The sequence below is a fragment of the Chionomys nivalis genome, chromosome 26 (assembly GCF_950005125.1).
Source record: "Chionomys nivalis chromosome 26, mChiNiv1.1, whole genome shotgun sequence".
NCBI lineage: Eukaryota > Metazoa > Chordata > Mammalia > Rodentia > Cricetidae > Chionomys > Chionomys nivalis.
The window spans coordinates 26,815,509-26,830,453 of NC_080111.1; the positions used below are offsets into that span (position 1 = coordinate 26,815,509).

Sequence of the window (14,945 nt, forward strand, 5' to 3'; positions counted from 1 at the left end):
TGGAATTTATAAAGTATTTTTATAAAATAATTATATAATATATAATAATTATTATATATTATATAATAAATATTTTACATGAATTATACAGTATACTTATTAATACTTTTACATCAAATTTGCATTGAAAAATTCAGAAATCTGAATTCACAAAATACAATGAAGAAAAGCAAAACTGATTTGGCAAAAGACTGATATTTTATGTTCCAACCCCAAATTTCTCATTATTTTATTTCTGAAGGAATCCAAGTCAAGGATTCTCTACTTTAACTTTTAGTTTTCAAAACTGAATTTAGTACTTTCATAGTAGCTTTTCTGCAATGATTTTGCAAGTATATTTTATATAGCAACCAGTAAGAATATAGTTCCCAAATACCAAAGAATTTTTAAGTTTAGTCGAAAAAGGGTTAAGAGTGCTGCATTTTTTCAAATCACCAAGAAATGCTTCCCTAGACAAAGTTCCAGAAGCATGCTACCCAGATTTACGTTGATTAGCGAGGTGGATTACAGACAGACAGATGTGCGCCTGTGACAGAGATAACCTGACTATGGGTGAGAGCTGCATTAGCACTCGCTCAGCACAGACTGCCAAGCAGACGAGGTATCTGCTGCACATCCTTTGCTATGTACGATGGCATGACAATGAACTCTACAGACTGAGTCGGACATGCCTGTGAGCTGTGCAACTGTTGGCTCCTGGGGTAACTCTGCTGGTAAACACTCCTAATTATTTTCAGATCTGGCAAAACAATTTTGAAGTTTTAAAAATGGTTACATAAAGACAGTTATTTTAGTTGGGGAGAAAAGGGATTCTCAGAGCCAACCTCGGCTAACTGTTCATTGAGCCTCTTAATCTCCTCTCGTAGCTGCTCCTGGTCTTCTCGTTGTCTCTCCATCTGTTGCACGTGAGCCTGTCTCATCAGTTCTGTTGCCTGCTGGTGTTCTTCATACTGGCGTACAAGTTCTTGCCGCATATCTTCCAATTGTCTAGAAGTCTCCATATCTGATACTTCATCATGAATCTTTATCAATAGAAACAAAAAGTTCAGGCACACACAAATTGTGAAAATTTGCCACTATTGACATTTTCTATCAATATGAAAGCATTTCTACTGAATCCATAGGACACCTGAATTTTTATCTTATTATAAAATAAAGCCTAAATTGTTCTTAAAAATGTATTTGTATTCCTTTTAACGAGAACTCGAAAACGATATTAAGTTAACTACCATAACCTGTTATTTTTCAGGAGGGAAATACCGATCGATTAATTTACCTAAACTATAATTGTAAAGGAGAAAAACAAAAGATACAAGATATTCAATATTTCCTCTACTTTTAATGAAGCCAGGACTCCATCATTCTTCTTGACGTTTTGTGTGGGGAAATGAAGATTGTTTTTAATCTTAAAATTGTACTTATGAAACAGGAGATTTATTTATTAAATCTACATTACACAGCGGCTAAAGAGCATTTCAGAGAACGTCGTCCTAAGACACTATCATGTATTGGCCCTCTGACTCAGAACACGTCTGCTTGCTAGTGGATCTATGAGCATCCTTGAAGAAACAGCAACTAAAGAGATGGCAGCTTTATTGATCTTCTCCTCAGTAAAGAAACTATCTTGGACATTAATAATAAATTTGACTTCAAATGATTTTTAGGGGAAGTAGGATTTATTTCTGTCCATCAAGACAGCAAACTGTTGAGGAAACAGGTCTATTTGTGAGTACACAAAGTAAAAGACAATCAGGACCTAGACAGCAAAATGTTTCCAATTATTTTCTTACACTGGTGACTATTTCCTTACATGTTCTTACATTTAATGGAGCAAATATTTCAGTCATAGATATTGCCACATTACAGGACAATCTTTAACTGAAACAAAGTTAAGACAGTTTTAACTTATGGTTTGTATTGTTTAAAAATTCAGTACAGTGCTTTTATTACATGGCTCTGTGTGTGTGTGTCAGAGAGAGAGAGAAAGAGAGAAAGAGGGAGAGAGAGGGAGAGAGAGTGGGGGGGGGAGAGAGGGAGAGGAAGAGGAAGAGAGAGAGAGGGAGAGAGAGAGGCAGAGAGAGAGAGAGAGAAAACACGCATGCACATGAGCACATAGCACAGGACAACTTGGGGAAGTCTGTCCTCTCCATTCACCATGTGAGTCTCGGGGATTAAACTCAATGTATCAGGTTTGGGGACTGAGCCACCTCACTGCTGTGTACAATGTCTGTGAGGCGAATCGACTTGCTCATTTCATAGGACTAACGTCATTTAACTATATGCTTTATCATTAATAAACTACAACATGAGGACTACTCAACCTGGACTCCACACTCTTCATCCTGAAACAACACTATTGATAATGTATTAATAGTGAAGAAACGACATATGCTTTTATGAACTTTGTGCATTTTAAAAAATATCCCAGAAGCCATACTTACACTTTGTAGAACAGTGATTGTTTCATCTTTGGAAAATAGATTTTGTGAAATAGTCAGTCCCTGGTCCTTTAACTTTAGGGATTCATCTTCAAGATTCTCACGATTAGACAGAGGAACTTCTTTCTTATGTTCTTCTAATTCATTGCTAAGTGGTTTAAATTGTTCTTTCAAATTCTTGTTGATCCCCAGAAGACTCTGTGGATCAAGCTGAGCCTGTGATGTGATGTCATTAAAAGGGTGTTCTTGCGAACACAGAGCATGTGCTTGTTCTGATTGTAGAGAGTTTGCTTTACCCTGGGATAGTCTAGTGAGCTCTGTCTGCTGAGCAAATGCTATGCTCATTGACACGATGACCTAAATGAATAAAGGAAACAAACAGAAAGATCAATTCAATTCAATTCTTAAACAGCAGATGGAACTGAAAAAGCAGATTATTACTTAAGAGCATGTACATTTTAAAAAGCCCAACCTCAACCCAAATCAGTACTGCTTGGGTAGCCAACAGCCCGACACTAGAAAGTTCAGGGACCTAGCGTAAAAGCAAAACACTGCTCTTCTAAAACCAAAACAACTCAAAATTAAAAAACAACCAAACAAACATACAAAAAACCCAACCAAACAAACCGTGATAGCAACAAAACGACTCCTAGAAACTCTGCTGTGCTCATGTATCAGTGCCTTCTCAGCAGTCATCAGAGAAGCTCTCCCTGAAGCAGATGGGAACAAATAGAGAGACCCACAGCCAGACAACTGAAACACTCAGCTCTAATAGGGATGTCGCCATCAAATCCCTCCCCTCAGAGCTCAGGGAACTATGATAAACAGGAGGAAGAAAGGATTTAAGAGCCAGAGGGTACTGAGGAGGCCCAAGAAATAAAAGAAAAAGCCCTTCTAAATCAACATGAACAAAGCTCACATGAACCTACAGAGACTGAAGCAGATCCTTTGCCTATATACTATGGCTTCCTATACACAAAGGATAAAGAAGTGGAGAAGGAAATCAGAGAAACATCACCTTTCATGATAGTCACAAATAGCAAAAAGTATCTTGGGGTAACACTAACCAAGAAAGTAAAAGATCTATTTGTCAAGAACTTTGAGGCTTTGAAGAAAGAAATTGAAAAGGACACCAGAAAATGGAAGTATCTCCCATGCTCTTGGATTGGTAGGATCAACATAGTAAAAATGGCAATTCTATCAAAGGCAATCTATAGATTCAATGCAATCCCCATCAAAATTACACCAAAATTCTTCACAGACCTTGAGAGAACAAAAATCAACTTTATATGGAAAAACAAAAAACCCAGGACAGCCAAAACAATCCTATACAACAAAGGAACTTACGGAGGCATTGCCATCCCTGACTTCAAACTCTATTACAGAGCTACAATAATGAAAACACCTTGGTGTTGGCATAAAAACAAAGACGTTGACCAATGGAATCGAACCAAAGACCTATGAAAACATGATTTTTGACAAAGGAGCTAAAACTATATAATGGAAGAAAGAAAGCATTTTAACAAATGGTGCTAGCATAACTGGATGTCAACCTGTAGAAGAATGAAATTGGATCCATATCTATCAACATGCACAAAACTCAAATTCAAATGGATTAAAGACCTCAATATAAATCCGACCACGCTGAACCTGATAGAAGGGAAAGTGGGAAGTAGCCTACAATACACAGGAGACCACTTTCTACGTAGAACCCCAGTAGCATAGACAATAAGAGCAGCAATGAATAAATGGGACCTCCTGAAACTGAGAAGCTTCTGTAAAGCAAAGGACACAGTCATTACGACAAAAAGGCAACCTACTAAATGGGAAAAGATCTTCACCAACCCTACATCAAAGGACTGATCTCCAAAATATATAAAGAACTCAAGAAACTAGACATTAAAATTCTATATAACAAAATTAATAATGGACTGAACAGAGAATTCTCAACAGAAGAAGTTCAAATGGCCAAGATACTTAAGGACATGTTCAACTTCCTTAATGATCAAGGAAAAGCAAATCAAAACAACTTTGATATACCATCTTACTCCTGTCAGAATGACTAAAATCAAAAACACCAATGATAACCTATGCTGGAGAGGATGTGGAGTAAGGGGAACACTCATCCATTGCTGGTGGGAATGCAAACTTGTGCAACCACTTTGGAAATAAGTGTGGCGGTTTCTCAGAAAATTGGGAGTCAACCTACCTCAGGATCCAGCAATACTACTCTTGAAAATATACCCAAGAGATGCCCAATTATACTACAAATTGGACTGGGACTGAGTGAGCATGTGATCAAACTGGAACCTCTGAATGTGTCTGACAATTGGGGCTGACTGAGAAGCCAATGATAATGGCACTGGAATTTGTCTCTACTGCATGTACTGGCTTTTCGGGATACTATTCTATTTGGATGCACACCTTCCTAAGCCTGAATGGAAAGGGAAGGGCCCTGGACTTCCCACAGGGCAGGGTACCCTACCCTCTCTTAGGACTGGAGGGGGTAGAGGGAGGGTGAATTGGGGAGCGGGAAGGAAATGGGAGGAGGGGAGGAAGTGGAAATTTTGAATGGTATTATTTATAAAGCAATAAAAAATAAATAAAATGGAAAAAAAATCTCTGTAGCTCCCACACAGGATTGCTTAAAGATCAAACGAGTGCATGTTAAATGCTTAGGGGAGTATTTGATATATGATCACTTTATGTAGAAATAAGTTATTGAAATTGTAGTTGAGTAAAACTAGATCTATCAATACTTGGTACTATTAAGTGATTTGACCTGTAAACTGGTGATGGTATTTGTATTTAGCCTGTAAGCATTTGTTTAATATTTAAATGATAAATAAAGTATAAATTATAAATAATTGTATGATGCAGCATACTCAACAAAATGACTGAGAAACACAAGGAATCAATAAGTGTTTAGTTGTTCTCAAAAAAAAGGAAAAAAAGAAAAAACCCACAAAACTAGATAATAAAGTTTTAATATTTCTTTCTCCCAAGAAAGTTTGTTATAACTTTTAGTAATATTTTTCCCAACTTTTTTCTTCCTCTTTGCATAGAGATATGGACAGATGCAGGTGAGAAATTGCCTACAAAAAATGCAGTCATACTCTACAGTATAACTTGGTCATAGTCTACCTACAGAAAGCATATTTCTAAGAAATATGATTTTGAGAATTATTAAGATATATTAAGAACAGATTTGTTATACATCATTTTAATCAATGTTTATAGTAAATGCAAAAAGCAGCAAAGAGGCTGGGGGATGTTTGTGCAAACCATTAATCCCAGCAATCGGGAACTTGAGGCAGTCAGATGTCTGTGAATTCTAAGTCAGCCTGGTCTACCGAGCAATTTCCAAGAAAGTCAAGGCAACAGGGAGAAATCCTGTCTCACAAAAAACCCAAATTGATTGACCAATTATTAATTAATGATTTAAAAATAGATTTTCTAAAAAGGGGAAGAAGAAGCAATAATATGGGCTGGCAAGTGATTACAAAGCAGAAACGGAACCCAGAATTCATCTCATAAGATCAATAAAGAACTGAGCATGTGTCACACGCCTGTCATTTCATAAGATCACATGAACTGAGCATGTCACATGCCTGTCATTTCATGAGATCACATGAACTGAGCATATGACACACACCTGTCATTTCATAAGATCACATGAACTGCGCATATGACACACACCTGTCATTTCATAAGATCACATGAACTGCGCATATGACACATGCCTGTCATTTCATAAGATCACATGAACTGAGCATATGACACATGCCTGTCATTTCATAAGATCACATGAACTGAGCATACGTCACAAGCCTGTCGTTTCATAAGATCACATGAACTGAGCATACGTCACAAGCCTGTCATTTCATGAGATCACATGAACTGCGCATATGACACACACCTGTCCTTTCATGACATCACATGAACTGAGCATATGTTACACGCCTCTCATTTCAGTAATCAGGAGGTAGAGACAAGAGGATCAGAAATGCGGTCATCTCTGTTGAGTTGTGATTTAACACACAGGGCCCTACGAAACAAACACAAAAAAGAGCCCCAAAACAAAAGCAAAGAAACAACGAGTTCTGGATGGCAGAATGAAAAGTTGACTAACTTTCTCACCACTGTTCAGTTCTAGTGTGGCTTCCTAGACAATGATGGAAATGGTTCATAAAATGACTGCGAACATTTACAGGAGGTACCACTGCAAAGATTCAAGAAGCACAATGGACGAAAAGGTTCCCAAGGACGTTCTCTTCCCATGCCCTCCAGACCTTGACAAGGACCGTCTTAGCAGAGCCAAGAAGAGACACAGAAGATCAGAATGCTAATGCCAAAGTTCTGACATTAAACAACCGTCAACTTCAATAGTCAAGAGCCATCTTCATGGGAAAAGTAAAATCAAATTTTAAAGTTTAAGCTTATTCCCAATAGGGAATCAGAAAAATAACTTCAAAACATCATCTTTCAAAAAGCAGAAAAATGATCCTAAAATGAAATGAAAGCTAAAAATGCAACAAAGGTTAGAGAACTGAAATAATTTACAGAGCTGTGGATGGCCGCCATCACAGTCGGGCTTTAACCATTTTAAAGAAGGCCAGACTCCTTCACGAGGATGGATAATCCAGTAATATCCACAGAATCACCAACTTCAAACCAATTCTTGTGCCAGGTGTGATGGTGCACACCTGTAATTACAGGATTTGGGGAGCAGGATGGGAGGAGGATGAGCTTTAGGCTGGCCTGGGTTAAATAGTAAGAACTTGTCGAGAGAGAGAGAGAGAGAGAGAGAGAGAGAGAGAGAGAAACAGAGACAGACAGAAAAGGCAGAATCTTAAATATTTTTAATTGATACGATTATTTGACAATGTATGAGTAAATTATATAGGAAAATTATGATTCAAAATGTATTACATACCTCCAATAAAATCTGCCTGCTGAAGGCTCAGAGGGAACAGAGACCACATTCCAAATCAATTATAAACCTACCTTAGCGATTTCTTCTTCCAGTCGTTCTTGATATTGTTTCTCCATCATCATGGTTATATCTCTTTCTTGTCTCCCTTCAAATCCATCAGAACACTAAACGAAAAAGCAAAACATGACATACTCATTTACAAATTGTATTACCACCTACTTTTATGCTCTTAATCTCAAAATGTTTCTAAAATATCATCTTACCAAACTTCTGGATACGTTTTAACAAAAATCAAATTTCAGTTGTTTTTAATTAAAAACATTAATTCTAATAATTCTAATAAAATATACTTACTACTGTGAAAAGGGAGAAAGACATTTATACTTATAATAAACAATTCTAAGACAACTTAAGGATACTTAAAATAAGATTATGCTTCCTTTAAGTTAAATGTCAAGTTGGGATCACATTTCTTGGTTAATATTTTTTATTCTTCATTGTAGTTAGTTATATGATCCAATTTTCTACAAATACAAGAAAAATTTGTCAGCACACCAAACATAGGGATTTCCTGAAATGTAAAGATATTCTTAGCATCAAAGTATTTAATAAGTACGTGAATTTCTTTTTTAATGGGTTGTGTTTTATGTGCTGTTTTACATTTATTCATTTTGTGACTGTGTGTGCACATGTATGTCACTTTAGGCATGTTAAAGTCAAAAATTCAACAGGTAGGGTTATATTTTCTTCTACTATGTGTTTTATAGAGATCAAACTCAGGTCTTCGGCAGGTACCTTAGCCTGCTGAGCCATCTTCTAGTCCTTATGGGTCACCTCAGGCATTGCCGTCTCTGGCTCAGGACACCTGCAGTCTATCGAGTGTAGAAGTTCATGGTCAGGTGGGCTTGGCCTTCTCTTGCTTCTGCTGCTGTCCTGCCCAAGACTTCAGAGTTGTTATGATCTTCCCTACTGACTCATTCACACAGGTCACAAACCAGCTCTAGGAACAGTGGGACACAATGCCCTGATCGTCTGACACAGAAGTAAAGTCAGTGGTTCTGGGCCATAGTCAGCAGTGTTCCTGATGCTCAGCTCACATATGGGCTACTCTGCCACTCAACCCAAGACAGCAACATGGTCAAGATGTTCTCCCACCACCACGGAGTCAGTGAGGAGGCTCCAAACAGCCACACGCTCAAGTCAAGGTGCTTGTCGGCATCTGCGGTGTCCCCAGCGCCCGCGATGTTCAGTCGACAGCATCTTTGCTGTCTTCCCCTCATTTCCTTTCTGAATCCAGAGCTCCTCAGCCATTGGCAGCATAGACCAACACGCACCTTTTCTTCCTGAGCCTCAGGCACCTCACATTTGCCTTTAGTTTTAGACTTCAAACATAGGGGCTTTTAAAGTCTATCACCATGAAAGAACTTCTAGGCCACATCCATAGGGGTGGAGGGTGGTTTGGAAATGGGTTCTGGGTCCCACACAGGTTTGCTCTAGCTTCCTTGGAACCTGGGGCTTCTTGGAACTGTCATTGCTCCTTGGTCTCTAGGTGCTGGCTAGGGTCCTTGTCCTCCCCTTCAGAGACGGCACCTGAGAGGCACTGGCAGCAGGCTCAAAGGTCTCCACTTCCCCACACCACCTCAATTCTTCCTCTTGGCCTGCCCTTTGTCTTTCTTGCAAAAGATACCCCAGCTATGCCTGGGGGCAGCCTCCATCTCACCTACAGAACAACAATCCATGCCCACTTATGTAAATTCCTATCAAACAAATAATTCACGTGGAGTACAAGAGGACGCAGAGTGTAGTTATTATTCTGTCCTTGATGCACAGAATGAGACAGAGCAATGACCTTTATTGTCTCTGAATGCAGATGAAGAACAGAGCTCTGCTGTAGACTGGAAAATCATGCACTATGCAAAGAGCTTTTATAGAAGGTATGACATCTGCCGGATGAGGACACATCCATCAGCACCATGACCTGGGATTTCAGGAATTCCTGAACACTGGACAAAAGATGGCCGGTCCTGCTTCCTACAGCAGTAAGATCAGGGCACTGGAACTGATTTCCTATGGATAAGTCAGTCATATCTATCTATCTATATATATATATATAGATATAGATATAGATAGATAGATATAGATATATATATAGAGATATAGATATAGATATATATAAAATATGTTACAATAACAAAGAAAAAGACCATCAATTTGAGAGTAGGAAGGGCACACAAGGGAGACCCAAAGATGGAAAGGAAAAGGACAGATGATGTAATCAATTATCACTATACTATAAGCAAATGAAAAATTCAAGACAAATTTAAATTGTTAACATATTTGGATAAGCAACCAAAACCACCACAAACAAAGTAGACTTCACATTAACTTTCTCTTTCTCAGTGTTTTTTCTCATGCTATGAAAATAAGGCAAGTTTCTTTAAATATTTTATCTTTAGTAGATAGCTATTATAACATTCATAAAATGAGAGTAAGATAATCAGATTATTTAAGTGTTTAAAAATAAAGAGAATAAGCTGGGCGGTGGTGGCACACGCCTTTAATCCCAGCACTCGGGAGGCAGAGGCAGGCAGATCTCTGTGAGTTCGAGACCAGCCTGGTCTACAGAGCTAGTTCCAGGACAGGAACCAAAGCCACAGAGAAACCCTGTCTCAAAAAAAAAAAAAAAAAAAAAAAAAAAAGAATAAATATAATACCTCTGTGGTGCTGCCGATATGTTCATTTAGACAATTTCCATGGGACACTGCTTCCTGTGTATCAGATTCTTTAAACACCACCGAATCAATGCAGACCCTAAATATAAACAAAAGACAGTTACAGATGGTATTAAGGGTTTTCAGTCATTTCCAAAATTTATAGCATACATATATACTGGGAAAGGGGGAAACAAAAAGTGATATGCCAAGTTACAGATACTGTAACTTAAGCCTCATTTATGTCTAACTTTTATACTTGAAGCAACGTAACTAAAAGAGTAGTTTTGTAGATCAACAAATAAACTGTACACAGTTTTATAGTGTATATTAAGGTATGTCTGCAGGCATTAGTTTTACAAATTTATTGAAGATACTTTATCTAGTAAAAAAATAAAATCCCAATTTTATGAAAACATATTTAACACACACAAGCCTGCTAGAAGGCACGCACCAACAGTCAGAATGATCACTTACAGTGGGACTGAGGTACAGTGGCGGGAATGGAATGTTCCTACTTAACATAGTTATTTTCAATTTGTTGTTTTTAATCTATCTTGTGTATTCTTCAGTATATGTCTTGTTTTTACATTGTTCTATAAGCATTCATTACTTTACCATATTTTTCTAAAGTGCGTAGTGTACATAATAAAAATAAAGCAACATGAACATTTAGGAACACAGGAAAAGGTAAATGGAGAAAATCATAATTTTTATTTTTAGCAATAAAACTCACTCCCCACTCATTTGTGACCATACTGCCTTCTTTGTTCCATTCTCTTATTTTTCTTTTCCAATTTCTGTTTTTCCCTGTTCTACTTTTCTTTCTCCTATTTTCTCTCATAGTTTTTCTGTCTAAAACTGACCATATACAAGTGATGTCACTGTTGAGCTTTATAAGTTAACTTCCAGTGGCACCTCGCCCTTTCCAACTGTTCAGAAATATAAACAATGTTACAGAACCCAATATTACAGTTGAAGCTTCCATCTTTATTTATGATAAAAAAAATCTCATAGCTGTTACAGTGACACCTAAAACCCTGACACTTCATTGGCGATGACGTCATGCTGTGTGTGACCTTTATTGCTATTTATCCCAAATCGAAAAATGCCAGTTTGGTAACACTGAATTCACTGCTGCCCTCTAGAGCTGATGTGTTCACTGGTCAATTCCTATGTGATCTCACCCTTTATAGAAATGCAGTCAAGTTCCACATTCTCTACTGAACACAGGATCACAGTATTTTTCTAGATGTTTCTAATAACTTGTCTATCATATGTACCAATAGTCATCCTTTATTATGTTTTTCTGGTATTCTGGTAGGCAATATTACAGAAATGTGCAATGAAAATGTTATAGAGACATGGGCTTAAATTCCAATAGTTTATAGCCCCAGCCACTACTATCTCCTAATCATCACTCATGAATAATTTATGAATAATGCCATTTCACAATTACAATGAAATGCCTTAGAAAAGTCACTTTATATACATCTCATTCATTTTTTTTTTTTTTTTTGGTTTTTCGAGACAGGGTTTCTCTGTGGTTTTGGAGCCTGTCCTGGAACTAGCTCTTGTAGACCAGGCTGGTCTCGAACTCACAGAGATCCACCTGCCTCTGCCTCCCGAGTGCTGGGATTAAAGGCGTGCGCCACCACCGCCCGGCCATCTCATTCATTTTTAAAAAATCAATTTAAAGGTATATTAGAGGCATTCAATATCATTAGGCACCTCTAGCATTTTCATTGTAGCAGAGTCGCCTCACTGATTGCCCAATGGCCTCACCTTCCCTGAGGCCCCTTCTCCTCCAAATTTCCTTTCTGCTTTCAAATCACAATGTGTTCTTTTGCCCCTCCTTCACCTTCCCCAGCAACAATGTCTGCTCTCAGTTCCTATGCCCCCACAAACACAAAACATAAAACTCACAACTAGAAATGATTTTTAGTATAGAAAATAGCATTATGAAAAATAAAGTTAACCAATAAAAGCTCAATATTCAAATAACACCTAGATGGAATCAAGATCAACATCTAATAAAAATTGGAGTGCAAGCAAAAGATTTTTAAAAATTAGTCTAATTAATGATAAAAATTATCAACCCTTCCTATAGTATACTTATACAGACAAATTTCATACACAGTACAACTTTTAAGACAAAATACAAATTTAAGACAAATACAAGAAAAAAGTGTTTACTGAACAGACAGCGGCATTTGACCCTGTTCTGATCAAGTGCACACGCTATACCTTTCATTGCAGGGGTTTACGTCAGTTGTTGCATCTTCAGGTTTTCTCACCAATACTGTTTCTTCTGATGTACGTTCATCAACGTTTTGCGTGTCATTTTCATCCTGTGTAAGTTGGTGTAAAGGCAGAGAAGACAAGACAAAGAGAAAACCTGTCATCTTAGAAACAGCAAGTCCTACTTCTATACTTGTACGAGATGAAACAGAAACATTTGGGCATGATGTTAGACCCACAGGGTACCTGAGTTTTTTTTGTTTTTTTTTTTTTTTTTAGCTCATTATTAAATAAAGCCAGGCAAGATGAATATAGGATGCTATGAAAACCAGTGAGTAACAGGATACAAACTATGCTTCAAAGGCTATTTCAATCGGTCACTATTCTATTAGGCATCCTCTACTACATGCCTACCTCCTGAATACATTTCTTATTTCCTTTCTTGTACGTCTATGTGTGTGATTATGTGCATGTACATGTTATATGGGGGTGCATCGGCATGGAAGTCAGAGGTCAATAGCAGACGTTTTCCTCTTTCAGTCTCTCAGTTTTTTAGACTGTTTCTCAACATATTTAGAACTTGTCATTTAGGCTAGACTGGGTGGGAAGCTGGCTAGCCCCAGGGAATACTCCTGTGTCTACCTCCCCCAAACTGGCATTACAGGACATGCCACCTCTTATAGGGCTTGGAGGAATTAAGCTCAGGTCCTCTTCTTGCACAACAAGTTCTTTACTGAGACATGCTCCAGCCCCCTGAGTATGTCTAAAAGGGAACTCTTACCTAGTACTTCCTAGCGGGAAAAATAAAAAACCATCAGGTAATATCATAACTTTACAGACTAATATTTTACTATCTTTACTCAATTCATTCACAAATATTGACTGAGCCTTTACCATGTGCAATTCAAATGCTGTGCTGACAGGAAAAAATGAACACAGGATTCTCTGATTTCAAAGTTTGGAATTTTGTGGCAGAGGTAGATTAGTAAACAAGTACAATAAAATAAAAAGTCATGTGATACAAATAGATGCTTAACAGAGAACATTAAAACATGAAAGAAAAAAGGGTAACCAGGCATCTAGGCTAAGGGAAGTTCAGAGGAACAGAGGGAAAGATGTCTATGCCCAGGAAGGCAGGAGAAGATGACAAAAGAAGGGAACATTTAAACCAACTTTAACAAGAAACAGGTACACATCAAAAAGAATGGTGAAGGATGGGGACCACTGGGAAAAAAGAACAGCATTGCAACAAAGCCCAGGAGTGAGAGTCTGGGTTCATCTGGCTGGGACAACGATGCTCTGCAGTCCTGACCTCATACCGAGGGACTTGGGATGTTTCTGCAGTTACAGCTAACTTGCTGGGTTAAACCATTCATTACCCAATGTGCAAAGAAGAGTTTGGAAAGCAGTTTTGAGAAAGACCGGCTGATAAGCTTTTCTCTTGGTAGTAATTAAAACACCTATCAAAGAGCTTTCTGTGCTACTACAGACCTGCCTGAATGGTAATTGTGAGTTACCACTGCTACACAGAGAATTTTTACGGTCTGGTCAGTGTAAAAACTTTTGGTTGATTATCTACCACTTGAGAGAAAACTTTGGACTCCTAGGCTCAGGTGAGTGCTGTTGGTACACAATTTGAACATGTTATCACACTCACACTGAAGAATTACACTGTGTCAAGTGATTCTACTGAGAGAGGACACATGCACCTCCTTTCCTTGGGACTTTGGCCGTGCATCCTTTCAGGCCCTTCCAAACCAAACTTGGCCATGTGTCCTTTTACTGTGATGGGTCCTAGCCCTATATACAACTAAAAATCTTGAAAAATTACCCTAGCATTTTAGCAGAACTGAATGACAAAAACTATCTCAAATAGTCTCTTTTGCCATTTTTTTCTACAACTTAAAAATAAGAACATTAATCACTGACAATATTTGCTGTATTTTTGTGATATGCCTATTAAGTTATATTATGTTATATATATCATCTTATCTGATTTTTAAGAATGCATTATAAAATAACTAAAACAGAAAAAAACTGATACATATGGATGATGTGTGATAATATTAGTTATGTGCAAAACAAACTAATTATCTTCTTTAAAATATAAAAACAGACCCATTGCCTTAAAAAAATATTACATGTAACAGGTTGACAATGTAGACTGCTGTCCTACAGTGTGTCCTGGTTCAAACCCCGGTAAACAATAAAAGGAAAGACATTTAAACAATGAAATACAATTGTTTCATTTACTTTAACATTTAACATTCATATACATTTCATCATGACTTAAAAAACCATCTCAGAGAGTTACATAGCATTCAATTTCTGGAAGCTTCTTCGGCTCCCTGATATAAATGCTCTAACACAAACATATAAATGGTTAGTATTTCTAGTATCCTTTCCCATGTCCACTCATTTTAGACCTTCTTGACTGACAGAACAGTGGGCAATAAAACAAATGCAAACTCCTTATGTTCTATCCCACAGACCTTGCTTAACCGCGTCTGCAGTACCACGAGCTTGCTGTATTCATCTGATAATTTACTGAGAAGGGTTTGCACGTGACCTTGAAAATCTGGGGAAAAACAATTATAATTTTACTTCACAATACAAGTT

The 14,945-nt window shown here is 37.6% G+C and overlaps 1 protein-coding gene across 9 annotated transcripts in view; it reads right to left on the reverse strand.

The window, feature by feature from the left end:
* The window catches only part of Akap9 (A-kinase anchoring protein 9), a 122,582-nt gene that overhangs the window by 69,914 nt on the left and 37,723 nt on the right, over positions 1–14,945 (reverse strand). For all 9 annotated transcript variants that reach the window (XM_057758361.1, XM_057758359.1, XM_057758356.1 and 6 more), the window contains 6 exons: positions 14,819–14,904; positions 12,333–12,436; positions 10,089–10,185; positions 7,446–7,538; positions 2,442–2,795; positions 825–1,022 (listed from right to left, as the gene is read on the reverse strand). In XM_057758361.1, coding sequence (XP_057614344.1) covers positions 825–1,022; positions 2,442–2,795; positions 7,446–7,538; positions 10,089–10,185; positions 12,333–12,436; positions 14,819–14,904 — 932 coding nt within the window. The remainder of the gene's footprint in view (positions 1–824; positions 1,023–2,441; positions 2,796–7,445; positions 7,539–10,088; positions 10,186–12,332; positions 12,437–14,818; positions 14,905–14,945) is intronic.